Source organism: Vollenhovia emeryi, unplaced genomic scaffold (assembly GCF_000949405.1).
Source record: "Vollenhovia emeryi isolate VEMERY1.0 unplaced genomic scaffold, V.emery_V1.0 DF939121.1, whole genome shotgun sequence".
NCBI lineage: Eukaryota > Metazoa > Arthropoda > Insecta > Hymenoptera > Formicidae > Vollenhovia > Vollenhovia emeryi.
Window position 1 is genome coordinate 446,340 of NW_011967245.1, and position 27,225 is coordinate 473,564.

The 27,225-nt window shown below is 46.3% G+C and overlaps 1 protein-coding gene across 1 annotated transcript in view; it reads right to left on the reverse strand.

Annotated features, from left to right (window-relative positions):
• LOC105570341 overlaps positions 1-27,225 on the reverse strand; it is an 85,253-nt gene that overhangs the window by 50,060 nt on the left and 7,968 nt on the right. The window contains exon 3 of the mRNA XM_012027470.1: positions 18,918-18,987. Within this exon, the coding sequence (XP_011882860.1) occupies positions 18,918-18,987 (70 nt within the window). The remainder of the gene's footprint in view (positions 1-18,917; positions 18,988-27,225) is intronic.

Sequence of the window (27,225 nt, forward strand, 5' to 3'; positions counted from 1 at the left end):
TCACTTTGTACCGATTCTCCAAGTATATTAACCTTAAGCCACTATAGTGGTCAGGAGCAAACTTGAAAACTTGGCGGAACATATAGATTACATATATGTATAAATTTTCTGTTTAAAAAATTACAAGTTTCAATGGAAAAATGCCGGCCCTCTACAGGTTAAACAGCGAGAAGTCGATTTGCTATTTTATTTGCATTTCGGACCACGTCATCTTCTACGATAAATCATTAGTCTTAATTGGCAATCATTCTACGTTAACGCTCCCGTGTTAAAATTCCATTGTCAGATTGTACCTAGCATTTCTCTCGCGAGAAATCGAAGCAAGATCTACGCCGGAAGAGTTCGCCGGGAACAAATCGGGCTAATAATCGCCGGAGAATCGGCCGATTAAACTCACGAGGGAAAGTGACGTAACGCGTTATACGAGGCGACCGCGACGGTTCCTTTGTTTCTGGTTAAGATCGCGCCGGGCTAGCGGGCGGGATCGCGCGGTATCGGACGAGCGCGCGGAGAAACTTAGGGCGTCGTCTTAACGCGAGTGGATTGCAGGGAGCCCGTCGCTCTACATACGAGCGCACTGGAAACGCCCGTGCGCGTAATAAGCCGGGACTCAAAAATTAGCATCTGTCGGGCCCGGAGACAATGGTTGATTTGAATAACAATGTTCGCTACCGTGTGGGCTTCTAACTCCTAACCATAGGTTCCAGACGCGCGACGCGAGCCCGCGTATCGCGCTCTCTTATACTGCGCGCCGGCGAGGAACATGACAATGCCTCTACCCCCACGATTTCCTCCCGCGGTCCTGTGTCCCTCTCGAGAGGAAGGCAGAAAGACGTTGCGCGAATATGGGAAAATAGCAGGCTTTCCGTCACTTCTGCGCGGCGCACAAAGACACGCAATAAATAATAATCAGTGTGCGCTTGTGACGGAACGTAACAAAGACCACCGTCGCAAATCGACATTAATACAATATAATTATCGCTGATTCCGTGTATTTCGTCTACCTGCGTTTCCTATCTTCATAATTTTCAAATACAATTCGACGAGTCCAAGTGCGCTGTCTCCGTGTACTTCGTCTACCTGCGTTTCCTATCTTCATAATTTTCAAATACAATTCGACGAGTCCAAGTGCGCTGTCTCCGTGTATTTCGTCTACCTGTGTTTTCCACCTTCACAATTTTCAAATACAATTCGGCGAGACGGTAAGTGCGTGCATATTGCGGACAAGTCGTCCGATAGAGATCGGATATCGATGGTATCTTAATCACGCCACTGGTACGAACAGTTATGCGTAACTCACGTGTGGTATGAACTTACACGAGAGCCCAGGTAGACGAGGGCCACATATCGATGCGCGAACGGCTGACCCTGAAGTGTCTTCACCCTCTCGCTGGCGAGTCTTCTTTATGCTCGGTTACGCGTTACATACGACCGAACGTTCACGGTGTACTCGTGAGACAAATATAGTTTGTGCGTGACCAGGGCGACAAGTATCGCGTACCGCTGCTCATACTCAGTCGGCTAATCCAGCCAATTTCGCCATGAAATATGACCTGTGTTATCCTCGCGCGATTTTCATCTGGAATAATATTTTCTCGCAAGAGACTGACTTTCATGACAATTCCCCACGTTTCCCTCGTCGTATTGTCGCGCCAAAGATACAGAGGAAAAGGGTCTTCGCTACGTTTGCTCGCGCAATAAATTTTTCGGCACGTTCACAGAACGAAATTCGCGGTGAGACGGGCGTAACGCGTCGTCCAAGTCTTTCAGAACACCGGCGCCGGCTCGATCCGATACGTGAACGCGCGCTTTCAAGCGCTAAAAACCGATCCTAAACACACTGCTCCAACAATGGTCCGTAATCATTTCTTCTCGACCGCCGCCGCCGCCGCACTCACGGACGGACGGGCAGGTGCTCGCCAGCTTCCTCCTCGGGGCTATAAAATCCGGACGCTTCGACAGGTAAGAGCAGATAAGATAGACGCGGACGACCTCCGTGTTTGCGGCACCGACGAATCAATTTGAGCTTCAGCTCGTCAAGGGTTTATTGCGGGCAGATAAAGTTACGGATGTTTCCTCCAACCAACGCCGAAAGAATGCCGCCTGATGCAATTTGGAGTAGAAATCGTATTGACGCAGCGAAAGGGTCGCGGCCGGCAGGCCGCTTTGGTGAAGCCGAAAAGCCGGACACCTGGATTCGGGAGTAAGCCCCGGCGTAATCGCAGCGATACGTCTCGCTGATGTCGTAGTTGTGTTCAGCGAACCTGCTCGCGGATCGAACTTGCTCGCACGAGCGGGAGCGTATCACCTTACCTAGACCGTAGATCGTGCCGCTCGCCGGCTCCTGTTGGGAGCATTTTCTTCTTATTGGCCGTGTACTGTCGATTTCTGGACTACCTAATCGTAAATCACGACCGAGACGGCGCACCACGTGTACGTACATGCCTGCATTCTTGAACGTGCACGCTGTAATTCGACGATCAGCGTACGGCACAGCCAAGGGTTAAACACGATGAGGACGATTAAGGTGACATCGGTAATAACCTTAAAAAACGAAATAGCTTGGTCGCGATTGTTCGTTCGCCGACTATCTCCTTCTTTCAGCCGCATAAAATTATATTTAAAATAGAGGAAAGTTTCCTATTATGAGAGAGGCTCCTAATATGAGATAGCGACGATTATACGCGCGATCTAATGATGAATTGTCCATTAAACAGAGATTTCACTCGGAGGGCATCAAAATTCCTGGTGGAACCAACAGATGATGCCTATTAATTTAGTAGAAACCCCCACTGTCTCATAATAGGGGACTCCTCTATATGCGTACAGGGTGTCCCAGGAGGAAAGGTCAATATTCTGGGAGGTGATAGTATCGGTCATTTTAAGCAAAAATGTGTATACGAATATATGTTTCATTCCAAATGTATATTCAAGGTTGGGAAAGTTACTTTATAAAAGTATCTAGTTACAGATGTAGAGAAAGTAACGAAGTTAAGTTTGAGTTACGAAAACAGAAGTAACTGTAACTTTGTTACGAGTAACGAGTTACTTCCCGACCCTGTATATATTACACCATAACGACAAGGGTCGCCTAGCGCGTTCGCGGGACTAATTCTCGATAATCGCAGCGAGTGCAAGTGGCGCGATGACCCCGCCGCTTGTCGAAGAATGGCGCGCATTTTCGCCTCGCTCTGCCGAGCAACGAGAGAGCGAGTGGCAGGTCTCTGAATCTCGATGGCTGCAAAACGGTTTCAAGGTTTCCCCTAAGAGCTTTCCGCGCGCGAGGTAACGAGGGCGCGATGCGCGTCTCCGTGGGGCACAGGTAGGTCAAAACACTTGCACAAGTCGGTATCCCCGTTCGCCGCCGCTACGACACGTCCGGACGAAAGGAAAAGTGTTGGATCTCACAAGACGGAGCGCATCGCGCGCCGGAGGTGGTGGAGGTGCTCGCCGAGAGTGAAATCGGCGGGGAGGAGAGACGCGGGGAGAGCACCGGCGCAACGCGAAGAAGAAGGATCGCCGGATTCGCCTCGTTGGCCGTCTCGTCGCCTGACGCAAGGACCCACGCCCGCATTGTGTTTCGCGTCCGACTCCAACTTGTCGCTCTCGCCCGTTCATTGTGCGCGAGTCTCTTCTTCCTCGTGTTGCCATCTCGCGCACCGCCATCCTTCCCGCGCTCGCTCGCTCGCTCTTCCGTCCGCCAGGCGGACGTGGCGATCGGGCGACGAGCGAGCGGTGCACACCGGATTAGGTGGGCAGACGCGTATGAGTCACCTGGAGCCGAGTGAGATTTTCTCGCATGCTCGCGCACGCGGAGAGTCGACGCCCTAACCCACATAAATCCGTGGTATTAGCCGTCCAGGAAAGGCCTTTTCTCGCGGCACTCTCGCGCGCGCCGGCTCAACGAACGCGGCCGGCCGGTGGGAGGCCCGTCCGTCGCCCCTTTGTTCGCCCGCGGCGGATGGAATCTCGTCTGGCGTAATCGAGATTCTTTTATTAAGTCATTCAGCGCTGATGATGCACGAACGAGGAGGCGTTACATTATATGCGTTCGAGCGGTTCGAAGGCGTTGCGCTCGCTCTCGGTATCGGTCGGAGATACCGTCGGTCAACGAGAGCGGTAGCGGCGAAATCGGGCGCGGGGCAGCGAGGGTGCACGTAGAAAGTACAGTTCATTTGAATCGGTGCATCGAGAGCGACATTCAAAACGGGAATCCCTGTCGCTTCGAGCGAGCGTGGGTGCCAGTGACCGGATTTTTTTTTTTCCCTTCCCGTTCGGTCCGCGTCGCACGGCAATGCTCGACTTTTCGAAGAGCGTGGGCCGCGCCGCTTATTGCAATACGATCGATCCATTAACATGACGGAACATGATAGAACACCGCCGATCCTCGTGATGAAAATCGCGGTAAGATGCAAATTAACAACCTACCCGGCCATTTCCCTCGGGTAATATCGCGTTACTTCTCATCCCAGTCTTCAATTAAACATCTCAAAGACCCTATTTTCTACGGAATGCCTGAAATTCTTGGCGAGGTATAAAAAAAGGTAACTGATCTCTCGCACGGTAATTTAATCGCGCTCTACGAGCGATCGCCTACACCGGCGTACCTATCTAGCGCAATCGAGCGAGCCAAGTCTGAACGTAGGTCGGCAACGGGAGAGAGAAAGAGAGAGGAGGACTGCGCGCCACGAGATGCGGGGCGATGCGGCGGGGGAGTGCGTGGAACAATGGGAACCACTGTCCGGGCATTGCCTGGCTGTGCCGCAACTCGCGCAGGAGATCCGATAAGATAGGGAGAGGGTCTCTGTATCGCTCGTAGCCACCATTCATCGGCGCCATCGTCGTGGGCACCTCTTTACCCTTTTCACGGCGCGGCGTATTAAAGCCATTGTGTTATCTGTCATGTCGAAGATATCCGAAGGGCCAACAGCCGGGACACGGTGCCCCGCCAAAGGAAACTAGTCGCGTCAGAGGCGTGAAAAGCATCTCGCGTGGGTGGCACGAGGCCCGGGCACCTCGGGAGAGACCGAGCGGCCCGAAAATCGATGACCGCCCCGGCCGATCGACGCGCGATTGGCGAACCGATAGATTCGCCCGACGCGCATCGCACACACCCGAACCGATCCGACCGATAATTGTGTTTGCCCTATACGCGATCAAGCGATCTTTCGTAAAAATGATCCGGTTGAGTCACCGTCCCCGTCCGTCACCCACGCCGATTTCGCGCGCGCGCGCGCGCGAGACTCGTCTAATGGTCGCACACGAGGCTCTTTCATCATCGGAAGCAATTGTTATCCGCGAGCGGATCGCGCGAGCGAGTCGTTTCCCTAATCGCGCTCCAGTAGGAATTGATTCCTGGGCAGCCACACGTGCGGCCGCTCTTACGAACAACGAGAACGGAGAAAGAGAGAGAGAGAGAGATAGACATTGGGAGGAGCGCCTGCCCACGTGCGCATGCAGAGTTATCTATTCATCCGTTCGTCCACCTACCTACTTGACACCTACCCGCCTCTATCCGTCCATCCTAACGTCTAACGCGCTCGCGCTGTTACTTTCGCGCGCGCCCCGAATTATTGTAAAAGGCCGCGTAACACTTGCAACGAAGCTCGCGCGACCGGGCCGCTCGCCCGAGCGGCTGCTGTCGTGCAACAATGGCAGTGCACGCTCTGACGTTTCTCATGACGATTAATTCGCGGACAATGCGCGATTGCGCCACGACAATTAGCGACAACACTTTTGCCGGCCGGCGCGAGCGAGACGGAGAGCGTCGCGTGAGCGCCACACGCACTCGCGCACGCACGCGGCCACGCACGCACGGCACACACGGTGCGCGCTCGAGCGCGGACGCTATACCGCGCCGCCCGCCGCCCCGGCTGTGTGTGCGTTTGCTTACGCTTACCTACGCCTCGCCGCTCGCGCGTGCCTACCGCGCTTTGCGTATGTAGAGCATGGGACCGCCATTGTCTATTGTTGCTCGTTTTATTATCCCCGGGTCATGGTCGCTCGCGCTGGCTCGGCTTGGCCAATCGAAATCGCGCTACCATCTAATTCTATTATTTTAAATAAGCATGCACCTTCAAATCTCTCGCAAACCCGCCGCTGTCATTTAGATCGCCAATCTCGTGGTAAAAAAAGACTTGTTACAAACATTCTCACTCCCGCGCGCTTTCATATCTTGAAATCTTTCATCTCTGTGATTTGTTAATGAAGTGCTGGCCTACTGGCTGCATTTTTGCCTCACAGGGACGGCGCCGTTACGGGACTATTGGAATTTCGACCACTGAAAAGGTTACCTTGCGTTTCTTCCGTCTCTCTTGACCTTTGTGAACAGAAATAACGGACGTCTTCTGTCCTGTCATCCAGCAAAAATCATATGGCGATCGCCCTAAAACCCTTCCTGAGGATAAATTACCGAAAGGCTGCTGCGTTGTGTGTAAACGTTTAGAGACGCTACATTTCAATGGTCTTCGACCACCAGAACTGGTTGGCTGCTATTGGAATACTCTCCGTTCTTAATATATGCTTACATTGTATTGTCTTACTAAATGCATCCTTCATATCTGCACCCAGAGAAAAAATTTCCGGATCCAATGCTATTACACTTGAATGTATCATAAAATAGGATTGGTATAGCGACAATCATATTTATTATAGAGAAAGGAATATTTTAATCTTAAATGAAAAATTCTAAAAGATGGAGGGACAATTTATTCTAAACGCAAGAATATATAAGCTTACATTTATGTGAGTTATTCTTGTCTCAATATAGTAAGTCAATCTTTTTTAATTCGATAAAGGAGAATAAGAATTTTTTTATTTTATCTTGATATCGTCTTATTTTTATACTAAATGAGGTTGTAAGAAATATAAATGCGTCAAGAATATTTTTTGTCTCGGCAACAGAAACCCTTTCTGAGATTCTCGATCAAATAAAATTTTGATTAAGGTAAAGAAATGGTTTCTTTGAAATTACCTGAATGTCTAGTCAGGTCAAAATTCAAAGAAATTTTCTGGGTGCGGTAATGTGTCATAAGAGAAATAATGCGTCAATAATTGTCCCTTGTTACACTTTTACAATTTACAATATCGAGGGACGTTTCACCGTGGTAAATCACATCGATTAGAAACGAAGCGGATGAGCTCGCTCGGGACATGTTTATTCACGTACTATTACTAAGCGATACAGCATCGCTCACAAACGGTTCCCGTGACAGGAGGAAGACGACGCGCGCGGCAAAGCAAAGCGAGATAGAGAGGTAGAAGAAAAGAAAGGAGTGGAGATCCTTACAGAGGAAGAATAAAAGGAAGGGCGAGGGCGAAGAAGGCGTCGGAACGGTCGCCCGCAGTGCCGCTGACTATTTATCATAAGATCGATCGGTATCTCGAAACGATACCGGTCCGATCGGCGTCGTATCGATTCTTCTAAGGGCTTCAATTAACGTTATTAAAGCACCATTAATCTCCGAATCGACACGATGTACGGTATGCACGGCACGCCGCCGCCGTCCCGCCCCGACCTCCTGCGATCCCGCGGGAGGACGCGCACGGATACGCGGCTCGATCCATTTATTCTACGATCCCCTATCGCGACCAGGTACGCGTCAAACAGCCGGGTATGCGCTCGCTCGTGCGAACGTGAACTAAGGTATTCTTTTTCAATGGGCTATAAATCGAAACGTAATCGTGCGATTAAAACTACGCGTGGCTGATAAGTTGAGCAAAGTATGCTGCGTCCAAGAGAGTTAATATTCATATTACCGCAATGGTATTCATATTTTCCCATTTAACATTGCGTTGCACGCGCGCGCACGAGTGCATGCCGTCGTTGTGAAAAGATCGTTAGATATGTCATGTGAGATTTCATTAAGAATACTTTCACGTAGGGAGATGTGATGAAGTCGAATATCCTTGTCAGTGGCGCAATCGTCACGCGTGGGTTTTCGGTCAAGTTGCATCCGTCGGAACCGATGGACATTAGGAATCTTCTCTGTTTTTTTTCCCCTTTTCAGGCAAGAACTGTCGATGCGCGAATGCCATGCAAGTGCCTCGAATAATTGCCGTGTGTCCATTTACCAGGTAGCACGGGATCGCGTGCGAGAAGAAATGTACAAAATCCAGGGTTGAGTAGTGTCTACACTGACAAAAAAAATTTTTTTAACTAACATTTTAACTAAGTAAATTTACTTAAAATTTTTTCTGAAGTAAATATTTATTCTATTTAAATAACTATCAAATTTCAAGTAAATATATGTATTATATTATGTAAGTTAATTTAAATTATTACATTTTCTACATTCAAATAAAGATTTCATGAGATATAAAATATCATTTATTAAATGAAATAATTGTTTTTGTTTAATAAGAAATCCAATTTTTTTGCTGTGAAAATTACATCTTAGCAAACATTTTATATAATTAAAATAAAATTTTTTAAATTTACAATTATTTATTCTTTGATATTTAATAAATACTTAAATTAGAGCAATGCATGTTTTAATTTGTTTGTTAATTTTTACATTTAAGTTAATAAGTTATTGGGAGCCACCTAATGAATAATTTTCTTGAGTAAAGTAAAATTTTTTTATTAAGATTTTTTTTATCAGTGTAGTTAAAAAATAAAAGTTAACTTAGTTAATTTAACTTAGTTAAAAAAAGGATAACTTACTCAACCCTGACAAAATCAGGCATTTTTTTAAACGAACGATGGCGCGCGTTGCGGCGCGTAAATCATACCGCGAAGACTTTACGATAGGTCGCGGCTAAGTACGCGCGGGTACCCTTGTTAGCTGGCAAATTAAAAGCATCGGCGGTACGGAGGTCGTTTGCAAAATCGCGTTTCACCGCGATTAAAGTACGAGCATCTGCCGAGTGCGTTTGCGTAAATGCAGTAAAAAAAAAATTGAAAAAGGCGGACGTCATAGATTCCGCGAAAACCATACGATCTTGCAATACAAAGTAGCGCAGCGGGTACTTTCCCCGGCGTCTTTCCTTAATGGAAAAGAATCGTGAGTGGAATAAAAAATATATTTTCGGAAGCTTTTCATTGTCAAGTTCAACACAGATTTGGCAAACCTGACATTGTATTTGTATTTCGAAAAGAATTCAGTCTCTCGTAACACATTTCATCGTTCCGTCACGTTATTTATAAGATAAAAAAATGTATGTCGCAAGCTGAGCGACTGCGGGAAAATGAAAATTCCGCGTAATGCAATTACGAGAAAATAACGGGATTGGGTAAGTTACCTATTTTTTTTAACTAAGTTAAATTAAAGTTAACAGCTTTGAAAATTTAACTTAGTTCAGATACAAGTTAACCCATAATGAAATTAATTTTATTAAAAAGAAATTAAAAAGTTAAAAGTTAAATTTGTTTTATTTTTACACAAAATCTTAGAGACTCGCGATCACGTAAATTGCTTTGAATTTCACGACCAACGTTTGAACAACCAATCACACTACACGGAATATGGTCCGTTTCATATGCAAACAAATTCACATGAGTTCGAGAATCAAAGTCCCATATAATGGCTGTGTTCCAAAATTCACCGCCAGCGCTGAAGATCTGTAGTGCATGTAACGTATACTATAAATTTTTAGTGCTGGGAGTGAATTTTGGAACACAGGAACTGCTAATGTAGACAGGCGCGCGGCGTCTCGCGACGCCTTTGTTTATGGCGCGGCTAATTTTAAGAAAGATAAATTACAAGTTGAAAAGTTACCGATAAAATATAACTAAATTAATGTAAGAGTTAACAGGTTACACTGCGACTAAGTGTTAAGTTAAAATTATTTAACTTCTTAACTTTTTAACTTAACTTTTGTCTTTTTAATCAGACACTACCCAACCGTGGAAAATAAAAACCCGGCTCCTGCGTATTCCGCGTGAATCGCGACATTAAAGGCAAGTGATTTTTTTCCCTCAAAGCACCGATACGACGGCATAAAAATCGTGACTAGCGGTGTCTCTCCTGTTGTATGTAAAGTCGCGTTAAGCGCGTATATCTGCTCGCTTGGTCCGTGCTAATGAAGTAGACCAGACGCCGGGGCAAGAAGCACGGTCCATACCGCACTACCGGGGCGTGGCCGCATACATGAATACGAAAAACGCGGTCCCCGAACGAATGAGTGCACGAGGCCCGAGCGCTCTGTCGGAAATAAGGGAGTATAACGTCCCTCGGAAGGCGTCATCGCGATGCGTTCGGTGAAAGTAAATCGCGCCTACGAGATCCTGCAGAGCCGTACGATCGCACAAGAAGCAGAAGAAGTACCTCGAGAAAATTGCATTCGTTCGTTTACCGACTCTCGTATGCTGTAAAAAGTTGCGCGTGTATAATTTACGAGACACATCGCGAAATGCGGCGTCCTTTGCCGCGCAAAATTGCGCAATTCTTGTTTTACGCATAGCAAACCATTTTTTTATCATTATAAACAATAAACAATATGTATTTACTTATTTCGGCATGTCAAATCTATATTTCGCATTCTCTCTTCATGGCTTTCACCATTTGGAGATTCATGTGAATATGTCAGACGACAACTTGAGAGGACAGTTTCGTATTTAAACGCCAAACATATTTTTGTCTGTATAGTCTCACTGAGGATGACCCGAAAATGGGTGGAAACGTTCGATTAAATTGCAAATTCAATAAAAAGTTCCATATTGGTCATTTTCGCACAATCACCTGCATTTGGCTCACATTGGCCTTCTTTCCAATTTGTATTTATTTATATCTGCGTTTACTTATCGCCGTCAAAATCGCAGCATCGGCGTTCGAAATGGATAATTACGTGTCTCACTAATTGAACGGATAATTGAGTTCCTCAATCGGGCTCCAGCTATCCGTCTCCGTGTCCGCCTTTCCGTACATTACGAAAACGCAGTCTAAGCATATTGTTAAGAGCGCATCGTCGTGACAAGTCGCACGGGGTATTCGTGCGCTGCGAGCCGCGAAGTTCCGTTTCCAGCGGTCCCAGCGCGCAAAAGAAGAAACCGCCAGCTTGTGCAGCGAAGGATGCATCTGGCGCGAGGTCCCGGCTCGTCCTTGTCGATTCCGTCGCCGGAAACGCAGCCTCTTGACCCCCCTCTCATGGGCCCTCGTGTGCGCAATACTTCCGGCAAACAGGCAGATCACGTTTAGAAAGAGCCTGGATCTGTCTTGCTAAAGAAGATCGCGTCTAGATAAAATTGCAATTAGGCGTGTGTAAAGCCCAAGTGTTGCGAGCATGGCAGTGGCAAGTAGCATTATAAAGAAATTATAATTTCGTTTTACCTGTGTGCGCGTTTTAAAACAGTTTTTAAGACTAATAATCTATAAGACTAATAATAATCTATTTTGATATATTAATTAATATATCAAAATAGATTATTTTAATATCATCAGACAAATGTAAAGAAGTGATGGGCATACAGTACCCTCCATAAGTTTGGAAACACTTTATAAAAGTGTGAAAGAAATACATAATAAAATCGATGTATTTTGCTCTGTACTATTTCACTAAAGAAAACTAAAACGAGGATACATACGTCCATACGACAAGCTTTTAACAAAGACGTAAATTTAATTTTAGATTCCTCAAAGTATAACCACCTTCTGCTTTAATGACTGCATTGCATACTCGCGGCACGCGATGAATTAACTTTTGCAGAGATTCAGTCGGGATACGTTTCCATTCTTGCTGGAGAATCTCCCAGAGATGCACTTCACCCGTAACTCGCTCTTTGCGAATCCTCCTGTCTAATTCGTTATTTAAACGACTTATATTTATACCAAACATGTGCACAGATCGCTGCTGTGCCATTATTTATCTGTAAAATATAGGGTGTTTTGCAAACTTATGGCGGGTACTGTATAAAACAAAATAGCGATTCTCCTTGACACGAAAAAGGTTTCCGAATTAATTCAATTGCGTGTTCAAATAAGTCCAAATGATAAGCGCATATCGCTTGATCCACATACACCGCTGTACTTGCAGCCGGATTTCGCTTTGTCTAATCGCAATTACATCGAGCATGTCCTTCGTCGGGACTTTCTTGCGATCGCGATCGCGGCACCTGCCGCGGAGTAGGGATCGATCGAGAACGAGACAGCGGGACGACGTGGAAAGGGAGACGAGGCGGGGAGCGCGAGGGAGGATGTCCAAACAGAATCAGGATCGGCATGGGCAGAGAACCGTGCACTAAGCAGCCTCGTCGACATCCTGCCTTTGCCAGGATTGCGACATTGGCTCCGTGGCTCGCGCACGGAAAACACACTGTGTCTCGGGAGCGGAAGCAGATCTTGCGCAATCGGGCCGCCCATTGTCTTGATCCTCCGCCGCTGGGTCGACTTTGGCTTCAACATCGACGTCTTTAATGCTGCGCCGTACCGACGCGAACATCTCGTGGCTATCAGGTCACGCTCGACCTTACCATGAAGCGTGTCGATCGCATTTCGAGCGAACGCGCCGCAATCACTCGGGGTCTTACGTTGATTTCGTCTCGGTGTTTCGTCATTAATTCCCTCGACCGAAATAGTCTTGGCGCATTACCTCTCGGGCAATCGTATAATTGCATTCGCTTGCATACGGCGCCGATGCTTTTAGAACTCGCCATTGTTATTTCCAAAGGGCCCCTTTACTCCTTCTAATTGCACACGTTGCGCTAATGTCACCTCTAAGCGTTACAAGCAAGCCACAATTTACGTTATCGATCGATCTCACAATTTCCGCGTAACAAGGTGCCCGGGGTAATCGCGATCACGGCGAGCGAGATCGCGCGCTGCGCGAGCCGGGACTACGATTCTGCATAAGTACGCAATTTTGCGAAGGACGCGTAGGCATAAGGTAACGCTCGCCAAGGTGTGCGGGACGATTGCTACATTATTTCCTCCTCGCGCAATTTTACACTTTGCGTGGTGCACACGCGGCTGTAGCCGCGATACGCCGCGGCGTGGGTCGGGCGCCAGAAAAGCCGCGCGTGTGAAATCTATGAATCACCATCGCGCCGGTCGATACGTACACAAAGCCGGCCGAGTAATCCTTAGACGCGTCTCCTCTCCGGATAATTCCGGCGAACCGGAACGCGTTTATCGCGCCGCGCCAATTACTCCGCCGCGTGGGAGGATTATGTAAAAGGCCGGCCTCGGGAATGCACGCGACAGAGGTAAAATGGGTGAAAATGTTGCACGACTACGTGCGTAAAATGGCAAGATATTCTAACCAAGTGTTAACGAAAGCGCCTAATGAACGGCGGCTATTTTCGTCACGGACTATTGCCTTTCTAATGAATGATCGTCCAGTTTTTTTTTGTACGATAGTTTCTACACGATTGTTGTGCTCCGCATTTTCCGGCGAATGCGCTTTGATTTTTTTTCCCCCCCGACACTTTCTCCGGTCGAAATGTGGATTCGACTCGTTCCCGGAACGTGGCCGGTCGCGATTAATTGAACGCGAAGTAGAGTCGCACGAGCTCGCTTATCGCAGGTACAAATGGCAAGGCGGATTAAGCCGACGTGCCATATTTTTTTTAGAGCCGCTCCAAGGCAGTCGGGTGGCACGATCATAATCGAGACGGGCTTCATCCGGCAGTGCAGGTTGCTGCAGATGCGCAAGGATAAAATATTACGCGAGTGCTAGATTTAGAATGCGATAAGGAGATTGTTAATCTCCGGGACGACGTAGGAAGAGAAGACGCGTACGTTTGTATAGCATTACATCGTATTTCTGAGTGAAATCGTGTTAAAAGTGAATGTCAAATCAAATCCCGTTTGGCTAGAGGCTTATGCAAGTGGTTGACATTGAAGATCTTAGAAGATCCACAGATGCAAATATCCGTTTATAAAAAAATATTGTACACTCTCTTATTCTTTCTCTCATCGGTTTCACGCACTGGATCCAGATTTCATTCCATATTAATGTATAAGCGACTCATTGTGACACCGTCACCCTTATTCATATATATGGATGAATGAGCATCGGATTCGCGTAAAGTATCAATGTTAACGCATGAGAGAGGAGTGGAGAATTGACCCTCTTCCTGTGCGCGCGCACACACGCATCTAGATTAACCCCCCTTGCCACGAGATCACATTGCGGCGCAAAGACGATTCTATTTATGCGCGCAACCGACTCGGACCTGGGGTTAATACGATGATATCACTCACGGGATATACTTACCTACTACGTAAGTCGATTAGCGCAGGAAAGCCGGAGACGAGTTTTGCGGTCGAAACCGAGCACCGTGGACCGAAGTGCATCTCCCGACGTAAAGAGGGTTGGAGGACGAAACGTGAGGGACAAAACGGGTGAAACTAGTTTCCTAGCTCTTTGACGAGATCTAGATATTTAAGCTTTTAATCCGCTGTGGAAAAAGTCTATTTCTGATACTATCTGCAACTTGTACGCATGCGTATCGCGATTTAATCTGAGAATGGGATTCTTAGCGTTTATGTATATTATATGCGGTTTACAACTGGACCAAGTTTAACCCTTTGCGGCCTAGTGAGAGAAAAAAAGGCAAACACTTATTGTGCGTACGAATACCTGTTATACGTATAAATAACTGTCGTAAAAAGTTCAAAAACTGTAACGAAAAATTCAAAGAGCAACAACTCTCAGCGGTTTCACAGTGAAACTACCAAAGGGACGCAAAGGGTTGACAAAAAACAGAAACTGAAAAATCAAATAGATCGGAGACGACGTCGATCATTTGGTATGGACGAGATGGATGGACAATATACATGGCAATGGGAAAAATTCGCCTCCTGCATTAACGTTTTGTTATTACAATTACGATTATTAATTGAATTATGCAGATTTATATTACGTTTAATGAAACGGTATATATGATAAATAATTTCCAGGCTATTTTTCATCTTTAATGTATAAACGGAGGCGAAAGAAATAACTTCAAGTCCGAGGGCATAGTTTTGGATCCGCTCGCTCTGTCCACAAAAAACCAGGATCCTAAATAGCTCGCACGATCGGCAATAAAACATATCTCGGCTACGTCGTAATTATATCGACGAGCCCTAAATATTTTCTCTCTCTCTCTCTCTCTCTCTCTCTCTCTTTCTGTCTCCGCACCTTCCTTTTGATCTGTCGGAATGCGGCATACGAGTCTGAAAGGTAGTGCACGCTTCGCGCGATCACTCTTTCTTCCCGCTTGCCCTTAGCCCCTTTTCCTCCCCTCCTCCTCCCCTTCCTCTCCGCGCTGCCCGACTTGTGAATACATCTACGAGTTAACGAATTTCGAAGCGCACAAACTGGCACCCTTCTAATCCTGTGACTAACGTCCATGTCGAGAACAGAGCCGGTGCGAGCACGCGAGGATGCGGAGCGACTAGAGGCTTAAGTCTTAGAGATCCGCAGGATCTCGACTCCAACCCTGTTTCAGGGATCCCTTGTGGGAAGGGCGCGGGATGCGCTGGACGACGTCTTTATCGTCTCGCATCCACCTCGTTTCGCGCGTTAAGGTAACGACCCTAACATTTCATCGTACGTCGCCACGTTGCCTCCACGCGCAATTACTTTGCGAAAAATTCTTGAAACGCTTCGACCGATGTTATTAATATTAGTGATACTGTTCAACATCGACATAAATCAGCCTCTGCTTATTTTGTACTCAACTTTCCAAGTCACGAGTCTCCGTAATGAGACTTTTAACATTTCAATCGACTCATTATCGTTACTTTACCAGGCGTAATACAACCATCACCTGAAATATTCTCGTTTCGCAGCAATGAATAGAACTCACTCGCATACTTTCTCTTAACTGCAGATCACTCGACGAAAGACGAATCAAAGAACCTTTTCGACTCTTAACCGCTTCATTTCCACAAAATTTCGTTCTCTCGATCTCTTCGACATACAGCATCCTCTATATACGCGCACGTAAATGCATGCAAGAAAGTTGAGAAAGTAGGTATAAACCGAAAGAAAATGCTGCTCCAAAATAGCGTGCCATTTCCTCCGAAGCGTAAGTGGCAACCACTTGAAAGACACGAGCTGAACGAAGAAGCTTAATGACGCACTATTATTAGTCACACATTGACAAAGCGTCGCAAAGCAAGGAACGAGCCGAGGGCGTCGAGGACGTCTCGTCGAAGCGGCGAGACGAGAGGCCGTGCCGCGTTAGCGCGTTGCTCTCTTTATTTTTCATCCTTTCTCTCTGCTTTACATACGCTACATGGTTACGGTGGGGCCATCGTCCTCCGGCCGCTGCTGCAACATTGCAACGATTATTGTGCCCTTGCTACCTTCACACGGTAGCAACGCGGTAGCAACAAGCGACTTCTTTTGTGTGAGGATGCTGCGCGGATGTCTCGCGGCGACACAATGGCTCGTTTCAGCAGCGACCGGATTTCGGAGTCCGGAGTCACTGAATGGACCATTGGGCCGAAGGGCAGACACAGTTGCCAAAGCCAATGAGGTACATCACGGTAATAACGTGCATGGGCGTTAACGTATTAGGAGCGATTTCCGTTACATTGTTGACCGTTCTTGGACGTCGCTTCCGAATGGAGCAAGCCGATCCCTCCAACTCGCGTCATTGCCCCTGCGCGGCTAAAAAAAATGGCAAATCGCGTATGTAGATCCGAACTCTCGCCGGAGCCGCGTTCCACGGCGATTATCCAGCTCTTCCTCGATCCCCCGTGATCTGCTATGCGACTCGTGTCTCACGGCCGAAAATACGGGCGAGTCACGAGGCCGACTTCCTCGTAGGAACGTCCAGCGCCAATTAAACGAACCGATACATATACTTGGCACGCAGACGCCGCGTAATGGTGCGATTGCATTGCGCAACCTTGATTTCGCTCGTGCGTAAAACTATTGTCCGCGGACGATCAGTTCTGCCGCCCGGGCAAACGGGTCAGCTTCAGCCCCGGCGCGCGGATTCGCAAAGCGGTTGGTTTCGCGGCAGTCGACTAAAATTCAAGGTCCCGATTCTACTTCCGCGGTCAAGTTTGGTCGGCGGGCGCGTCCTGGGCTCTCGTTTATCCGAATTTCTTCAAGGTTACGGCCCCATGCGAGGACGCGTGCTAGCCGATTTGGGGGAAACCCGTTCGCACGGTCGCTTCGCACGATAAATGTTACGTCTATGGTTAACGCGGGGCCGCACTCGTTGTAGTAATTCACAGACTAGTCTTGAGTAGCACTCGTGTTGCGATAAGCGATTACGCAAGGTAGTATACGTGGCATTCATTGCCGGGGCCGCAACAAGGAATCATTACGTGCAGCCGGGCGTTACGGATATATGGAGCGGTATTTTACCGGCGCTTTAGCGGCAACGGAGCGGTCGTACTTTTTCTATCGACTTCTTTATGATTTCAATAATGAAAACCGGTAAGAGAAGTTAAGTGAGACATTACTTGAGTTTTAGAAGAAGTGGAAATGTCGCGTTCAGAAGCTGTCAAAGAAGACATCGGTGTTTTTGGGAAAGATATTGTCTTGAGAAAAATAACAACCTAAATAAGCAGCTCGGAAATTAAGTTTAATTTTGGCAAAACTATCTCGTTTTTAATATACAGGGTGTCCCAGGATGAAAGGTCAATATTCTGGGAGGTGATAGTATCGGTTATTTTAAGCAAAAATGTTCATATGAATCTCAGTCTCATTCCCCACTGTTTTCGAGATAGGACTATTTGAATGTACAGAAAAAAGTAAATACACGAGACATTTAAGTAGCTCTATCTCGGAAACAGTGGGGAATGGGACATATATTTGTATGAACATTTTCGCTTAAAATGACCGATACTATCACCTCCCAGAATATTGACCTTACCTCCTGGGACACCCTGTATAAACCCTGTTTATTGAGCCTGTCTGTTTTACCGATTAGTGTATCGCAAGCATACCACTGCCGTGGTGAAAAAGATACGCACGGGAGGATTACGCAAACGAAATTGGATGATAATACGGCGTAGAGATAAAGAAACAGGAGAAGAGAGATGGACGGCAAGAGGAGAACGAGAAGGAGGAGAAAAAGAGGAGGAGGAGGTGGGGGCATAAAGAAAAGGCGCGCGAGATCGCGGTAGCAATCGGCGGACCTATCATTAAAAATCAGTTAACCTCGCAATTACCGTGCGAGTCCCAGCCTATTAAGTGCGCGTAATCGGAAGAGGCTTTTTTGGAATAATCGCTCGTGGACGAGCGCATGGAGAAACGAGCTCGCGCGGGCACCCGCCGATTATGCGACCGCTCGGCGGGAAGGAAGCGCTTTGTTTCGTAGGGAAGGCACGAAGGTAATAGCCGGGGACGACTGCTTCGAGCAGCACATTTGCAAACTGCTGGCGCGCGAATTTGCGTAAGTCTGTGATAAACTCACTCGAGTCGTGACCGCGAGGAAAATCTAATCGGCAGAATTCCTTCTTTCTGCCAAAATTTCGAAATTGATCTCGTTTGCGACTCTTTCCTTTCTGTCGATTGAAATCACGACGTTTTGACAATTTGTCAATTCAGCCTCGGAGGGGCTCGAACGGAACGGTTAGGCGCGGAAGCTTTCATTTAGCGGCCTAAGTAATCACTTACGAGTCTATAACCCTTTCTTTACGTACGTTATTGCTTCGTTAAAGCGTCATTTTCTCCTCTCCTGATTTCCACCAGACGCTCGGCAAAAAGCTATTTGGCGGAGTTACGCCCAACCCCGTGGCCGTCCATGCACTTAACTCCACGCCATATAAGACTACCGGAAGAGCCGTTTGCTCTCGATACGTTCGACCACTGTATCGAGAATGCGAACGGAGCAGAAAACAGAGCGAGGGCCGATCGGTGATGAGTGGTTACACGTTACAGACGAGCATGTCGGGCACTTAAGTGGCGCCGAATAGGGACGCGTAAGTACAACCTGGCCATGGGATTGACGGCGTATGTATGTGCGTATACGCGAGAACTTCCAGCGATTTCAAGGTACGAAAAGACGCATTTAAAGTTCTACTTACCCGTAGCCTCGATCGGAAAATCCGACACCTTAATCGATCTACTGACCCTACAGTCATCTTCATAGCGAACCTGAAACATTAACCATAACGCATTAAGCGTCAGACATAATCGCACTCGTGCGCTTGTGTTGTTCGAGTAGCTTCGAAAAATATTGAGATTTTATTTAATTTTATTTAATATTAGGTGTACAAATGAATAATCCAAACTTTTTTAAGCGACCGCCACCAAGACCAATTAATCCGTTTGAGTCAAGAATTAGAACGAAAACGCCCGTATACTGGCAAAGGAGAACGTCCTGTGAAATTGTTGCATGATAACGCTAGGCTACACATTGCTTCTACGACAAAAGACATTAACCAAGACATCATAACGAGTCTTGGCTGGGACGTCTTGCAGCACCCGGCGTATTCACCAGACATCGCTCCTACCGATTACCACTTGCTCCGGTCGATGCAACATGCCTTGTCCGATACGCACTTCAAATCAGTGCATGAGATCCGAAAATGGCTCGACGACTTTATCATATCCAAAGATACAACATTTTTCCGAGATGGAATTCATCAATTACCGGACAGATGGCTTAAAGTTATAGAAATCAACGGCGAATACTTCGATTGGCAAATTTTACTTTCCTTTAAAATAAATCTTAAATATAGCTGAAAAATTTGGATTATTCATTTGTACACCTAATAGAATATAATTGTTTGATTTAATATAATATGCAATGCCGCGTCACGGTATTTAACTTAGGTGTAAACGTGTATTTAATAAAAATGCTTTTAGCAACGCTTACACTTGCAGCGATATCAATGCGGTGCAAATATATGTATTTTCGCCATGGAAATATCAGTCTTGCATGAAATCTCGATAAGAGCGATCATATCATGTCATCCGCTTTTGTTGATCGCCCGCGATGGGGAGACAGGCCGAGCGAGTTGTATGGACACCAACAAAGTCGGAGTCAGCTTGCGAGCCTCGGCTGTATATGATTAATGCGACCCACTGTGGCGAACGCAATATAGAACGACGTGCCTCATTTGCATTTGCGTTTCGAGGACCACCGTGTTTGACGTCGAAAACCTCTTAACGAGGAATTATTAAGGAACAATTAAACTCTCGACGAAACTCGCAGTGTACACTGCCAGTGCATCTCGCAAAAAAAAAAGAAAAAGAAACGAAAAACGTCCTCCGAGGAAATATTCAAGCGTCGCTCTTAATCGGTCTCGTGTTTTATCTGATGTTTCCTAATGAGGTGTGTTTACTTTTCTTACGACAGTTTGACAATCAGCCAACGTGTACATCCACGTCCAATTTATCTAATTTTGTCAATCGATCCAAGTACTTCCCGTAACGTATAAGCGATAGCGATAGCGATAGCGATATATTTTCTTTAAAATAATTATATATATTATTTAATTAGTGGCTTCTTCATCGTTTCTATTCTAATAACAAGTGTATTTCGTAGACGAGCTTCCGTTAGTCAATAAAAGGAAGATATGATTCGTCTCTTATGAAGCGTTCTTCGGAATTATTAAAATTATTAAAATCGCCACTGCCGATACGGGCTTTGCCACAGCGTTGCAAGAATATTCCTAAATTATCATTTTATAAGAAACTATTTTATCTAAAATAATTATGTACGTTGTTCTATGTTATTTAGCTAGCGGCTTCATCTCTATTCTAATAACAAGTGTTTTTCGTAGACGCTCTTCCGTTTAAGAGTCAATAAAAAGAAGATATGATTCGTCTCTTATGAAGAGTTCTTCGGAATTATTAAAATTATTAAAATTGCCACTGCCGATACGGGCTTTGCGCCAACGTTGCAAGAGTGTTCCCAAATTATTACTTTATAAGAATAAGAGGTCTCGAAGGAAACTGCTAACGCGCAAGCAGCGACACGTATTCGCAACCGCGTGGGCGTTTATTGGCGACCTGTTTAACACAGGCGACAGTTAGTGGATTCAATGATCGTGTAATTGTCAGCGGGAAACCGGACTACCTCTCCTTCGCTCTGCCCGCAAGCTATTTTGCAAATCTTACGATTACTCCAAGGCAAGACGAAGTATGAGAACCGACGGAATACCACTAAGTTCTTGTGCCAGCAATATCGTTTATTGTCGATTCAAATTTATGCAAAACTGTTTCATAAGGACGGCTTAGCGCGAGAGGCAAAAAGTAAAGACATGTCGCAATATTTCATTCAAGTTCGCATTTTTCTACGATTTTCATAAATTACAAAGAGGACTGTTCATTTAACGCGTTTCCTCCAATAACCCGAGTAAAAAGGCTGAGAAAAATATACTCGACTACGAATCCGACCGTTTGGTGCGACGAACATTAATAAAGAGACTTCATCTCCTCGCGAGATCTCCCTGGCTGGATTACCGACTATTTTCCTGCGATGTATCGACGATTTTCGCGTCACTCAGCAATCTCGTCAAGCCATCATAAAGATGCGGCTTCCCCCAGCTGGAGACCGTTTCTCACACTTTCTTGCGGCTTTCCGCGACGCGATAAGCGGCCGCCAACGGGTCCGCGAGCTGCGGATAAAAATGATCGCTCGCCCGGGGATCTTGCGCGAGAAACGATCCTCCACGGAGATTCGCGCACGCCCACGCGAAGGGACACGCGCTTCCAGGCAGGTGCGTGCCCACGGGTTCGCGGGGGTTAATGCGTCGAGTAATAATTAAAACGCCATTTCGCGCGCACGGCGGAGAAAGGTGAGACGTAAGGCGCGCGATTATAAAGCCCTGCCGCGCCTATCTCGTAACGGTTTGGTAAATGGACCTCTCCGCGGACGGTCATATTATACATACATATTGCGTCGTGCAGCGTCCGGTGAACGGACACGAGGAGGAAGATACGACGACGAGCGCGTAGATCCGACGGAGTCGCGGCGGAGCGCTTCAGAGGTCGTCCGCGACCTCTCGGGAGACCCCGGGGTCCGCGTTTTTCTTTTCCCAGATACTAGAAACCATCGACTTTCGGCCGAGTCGGCACTCGATCTCCCGTCGGTATCGCGCGCACGATCGGGGACGACGTTTGATGAAAAAGGACCGGCGGTTGTGTACGTATTCCGGTAATCTTAATAATGGCATCTCTCGGCGAGATTCCCCCGTAACGTCCGACACGATGCGCCGAGGAGGAGAATTTTTCAGCTCGTATCGGATCGTTTTGCATGCAGATGCGCGCACACGCGCGGCCGGTCGTACGCAAGTACACATTATTAAGAATGATCTCGCGCGGGCGCGCGAGCGCAAGCGCATGTCGCAATTAACACTTACGTAAGAGGTAATTGAGAAACAGCGCGGCCGCTATCTCGTGGGCAAGATGTACCGTATCGAGGACGTTCATAATATAATTCGGTGCCGCGATGATCCGCGCCTGACACTTACATAGCGTTCGCATTTGGCGTCCGCGTTTAATTTCCTGTCGCGCCGCGGTACTTCGTTCAACTCAACAATTGATCCTGTCACGTTAAAATTTCCACAGCTCACTCACGTGCACGTCGCCTCGATAACGTAACCGAGTAAAACGTTTATCTCATTGTGCGATTTATCGATGCGCACCGTTTTCTCGCTGATGAAAAAATTACTTCTCCTCACCTTGTGCTCTTTCTCTAAGCGGACTCGGTGCGTTTGCATGATAAAGCGTTCGTTTACACGTGTAGTAAAGTAATCTGAGATCATTAAATTTAAAAAGATTTAATTGACAGAAAGATGAGAACTGCACGGAGCCTTTGGATCAAGTTTCTTTTCGGTAGATAAAATGAAATGTTAGTGAAAATTAAACGAAACACCCTGAAACAAGTTTTCTTTGAAGTTTCACCTACTAGACTTTTATTTAATTTCAAAGAAACGATTTCTTTACCGTAACCAAAATTCGATTTGATTGCGACCGAAATGTCTAAGAGAATTCACATCTATTTCTTCGCATCTAGCAAATGTTTTGGTAGAAGCGAATAAAAATTTAGTGGATTCGAAGAAACACGATCTCATGTTGTTGAACCTAAACAAATCTTATTTTCCGGGTGTACGTCGGGACTTTACGAATCAAAAATCGGGATTCTAACAAAATCTTACCACCGTTACAAAAGAAGCGGGGCCCCGTAATTATGAAACGCATTAAATTTAGCCACGATAGACGAGCGACAGCCGCGCCTCGGAGTCTTCGGCCTAATCATAGGCGATTAGACGCGGTGAAGCGTTCACGAGGCATGACAAAGAACGAAGTGTCGATTCTTGCCCCTCGCCGGCAATTATTAATCGCACTTAGCGCTAATGACGACCGCGCGGCGTTCGTATATGTATGCTAATGAAGCGTTCCTCTATTTTCCGCAGGGATAATATAACATTGGACGCCGCGCAGTGATTAGCATCGGCTCGACGATGCGGGGCCCCGGCCGATGAGGCGATTCCTCAGGGCGGCCGGGCGGATAAGTGCAGAGGGGAATATTCCTCAATGTCGCACCGAGCCGATGAAGACCTCACTCGGGTCTCACCTGGACCTCACCTCACGGGGGTGGCCGCGGGGGCCTTGACCGCGTGCCGCGCCGCGCCGGCTTAATCCGGCGTTTTAGCACGAGCGAGGAAGCCTCTCGATCCCGGCCACTTAAATGAGCGGTCAAAGTGCGACATCCGGTTATACGTTAACCGGCGTCAAACCGGAGAAATATTACGCCGCGCGCTGCCCTTTCATATTTCCATGCATTCTCATTTATTTTCTTGCTCGTAAGAAATTCATGGCGTCGTTAGCAAAATGAGTTTTCTATTAAATCGCCCCTTTACGAGGGGCGGACGGCAAACGTAAGAAATAACTGTTTATTAATTCGATCTTAATATGATTTATCAAGTATTTTAAGGTGGCTCCTGCACGAAGGAGCGGTTAGTATGGGTCTTTGGTGGGACTACTTTGATTTTTATGAATTTTTTCATGAAAAAATATCACTTAATGCATTATTGATCAAATGCATTGATATATGCTAGGTTATATATGCACATTTAAAAACATATTTAAAAATATGTAATATTGCCAAGGCTCAAAGAGCTTTCAAGCTTCCTCGAAACATTGTATCTTGCGACTTTACGAACAAGTATTTGCTCGCAGAGGTCGGCGACCTCATATACTCAATAGCACACTTGAATTCTTGCGACATTTATTATGTTTATCTCGTTTGTTGTTAAAATCTACTTTTTCTATAAAATAATACTAATCCTCAAAGTGCTTCTGCGAGCGATCGGCATTACATAATATCAATATTATAATTTTCTACTTAACAATGGGTGTTATATTACATTTATCTTGTTGAGTAGGAAATTTCATCGGCGACCGGGTCTGACATTTCGCGTACCGATAGATAAAATTTACACCTACAACATATTTAAATTTCAATTTTTTTTTCTATTTTTGGTCGATTTACGCAGGAGCCACCTTGATATATTTCTTAAAGCGACGACATGCACGCTCCGTGCGTTCCGTACGAGTCGCGTAACGAGATGAATAATTACAATGGCATTCTCAGTGAAACGAAACTGGAATAATTGTACACTTGAAATACCGATTAACCACGTTAATTTATCGGCCGTTGCAACGTCGCGATACGCGTCTACGCGTGAAATTGATTTAAGATTAAATCGCAGCGCGCGACTGTTAACGATAAAAAGATCGGAGATTACAAGAGACGCACTGACGGTTGTAAGCATTTAACCCCGGGACGGCGAAACGTATTTTATCTGAAATTACGTTTACGCGAAGACAGGCGCGGGAAACCTCGGCGCTCACCTTGTGGATACAACAAATACTCATTATTCCACTTTTGTTATTAAAAGCTGAGATTTCCCTAGGGCCTGGACTATCGCGCAAAACTTACTGCGAAACGGTTAAAGAACGGCCGGAAGCTGCATTGCCAAATATCCGCGGCGATGTATTATTCGCGAGGATAGTTATTAGCAGTGACACAAGACGCAATTAAACCGACCGGACGAATCCCCCGAGTGCGCGAGGCACGCATCAGGCGGAGCGTCTCTCGCCGCGTCACTCAGGTGTCCCGAGGGTGAATTAATACGCGGGCGAGACGTGACGCGCGTGTATTAAAGATAGAGAAAAATGCGTAATTACGAATAAAAGTTTCAATTAACTCCCGACTTAACGTGAGCGTCTCCGCTCGTGATTCATAGGCCATATAACTGTGCGCATCGTAGAATCAACGTCGGCGCATACGGTGCGTGCACCTCCGAAGGATGGTGCTCCTTTCACTTTGTTTTCCCGGATGCCTGACTGGATATTAACCTCCCCGACGTTTTGTTCTCCCTTTGACCGCGTCGTTGCTCCGCGATAACCGTCACCTAAACGCCCCTCAGGACCTTCTACGTTAGATAATTTCAAAGAAATTGAGTAAAGCTCGACGCAGGCCCGTCATTTAATTTAATTATCAATTATATATAAATTCAAATGGAATATATTGTTTTAACAACACAAAACGGAGTATTCTGTGCAAATTACTCAAGACAAAGACGCGTCTCGATATTTGCGAGAAAGACTCGAGTGAAGTGCGCTAAAAGGTGGAATCTTGGTCTGAGTGGTTCTCGCATTCTTCTAGCAGCGTCCCTTTGCTAGAATTTTATCGAGACGTTCATTACCCGCTTACAAGCGTAATTCGCGCGTCTTCCAGCACCGGCGTCCAGCTCTGTGGAGCCGCGCGTATGACGTTAACGAGCGACGCGACCTGTAATGGGATTACTTTGCGTAAATCACGAAACTGGCCGGTTGGTCCCGCCGCGTGTCGTATACACCTATTACGACATGCCTTCGACGACTCGAACCCCTTGACGCTTCGAGATACATCGGACGTTTAACCCCGAGGTCCGCGCCATGCTGGAGGCTGACCCGGAATCGACCGCTCGTCTACTACGCGACACGCAAGTTCACCAGCTCGTGGCAACTTGGCACACGAAATATCTTCAGATATACTAAATATTACGTAAGATCCCTCTTCTCCCTCTTAACTTGATAAACTAATAAGAATATTCTTTAATGTCGCCAGCAGTGATTAACAACGTCAGTGTTTTCTTGGCCATATCTGCCAATTTTTTATAATACAGAAAGTTTATTGCGAAAAATATTAGAGACGCCCGCCTAGAGTAGGCGGGTCCAGGTTCGATCTCTGGCTGAGGTAATATTTTTCGCAATAAATTTTCTGTATTATTAAAAACGCCAGATATGGTGAAGAAAACACTGACGCTTTTAATGATAAATTTTACCGCGCTATTTAAATTGTTCATATAACTATTTGCTAGAGACGTTTTTCGTTTTCTCTCTTCGAAAATGTCGGGCTGGACTAGCGTCGGAATGGACATTGCAAGACAAAAGACGTAACGACAGACGAGCAGCTATCTGAGAGAAAGAGAAGCTGTTTCGAGGAAATTATGAATCGAGAAAACGACCACGGACTCAAATGAAACATTTCCCACAAATAGAGTCCACTGCCCGTCATTTTTTAGAAGCCTTCCAAGCTTAAGAGCGATAGGATATTATTACTGGCCAAAGGGTCGGTTGTCTCCAACTTCTTGAAAAGTTAACTATTAGGTAGCTTAGCAGGAGATTGGAATAAGCGGATTTAAGGCAAGATTAAGTTTTTTCAATATCTTGGTGAGCTAACTAATAGTTAAATTATATGTCTATCTTTGTCAGATTTAAAGGAAAAACAAAGACATGTGATTTAACTATTAGTTAACAGCAGGGTTGGGTAAGTTACCTATTTTTTTAACTGAGTTAAATTAAAGTTAACAGCTTTGAAAATTTAACTTATGGTAGTTGAGATACAAGTTAACGCATAATGAAATTAATTGAATTAAAAGTTAAGTTCCTTTCTTTCCTATTTTTTTTTCAGTACCTTGACAGCGAATCACGGAAATTGGAGTAACTTGCGCTCGCGCAAAAAATTATCCTCATTGTCCGCTGGCGCTTCGGCGCTGCGTCGGACTATAATTTCACGGGCCGGTCAAAAGCGCGTAGCCCACACGTAGAGAAAAATAAATTAACGACTTGGCCCTAATTGCACGTTCAGATTTTTACGGGCGACCATGTCGTACGCGCGATGCGCGCGAGATTACAAACACATTCGAATGCGAGAGTATACGATTTAGGGCTGTAATTACTGCGCGAGCGGGCTCGCGCGCGCGGTAAAAACTCGGGATAAAACGGTGCTGCCTCTATTAATTACCTATTACTTAATCGCGGTCTCTTTCTCCCGCCCCCCTCCCGCCCCTTCGTCGAGCAGAAAACGGCGGAGAAGAAGCGTAAAGAATA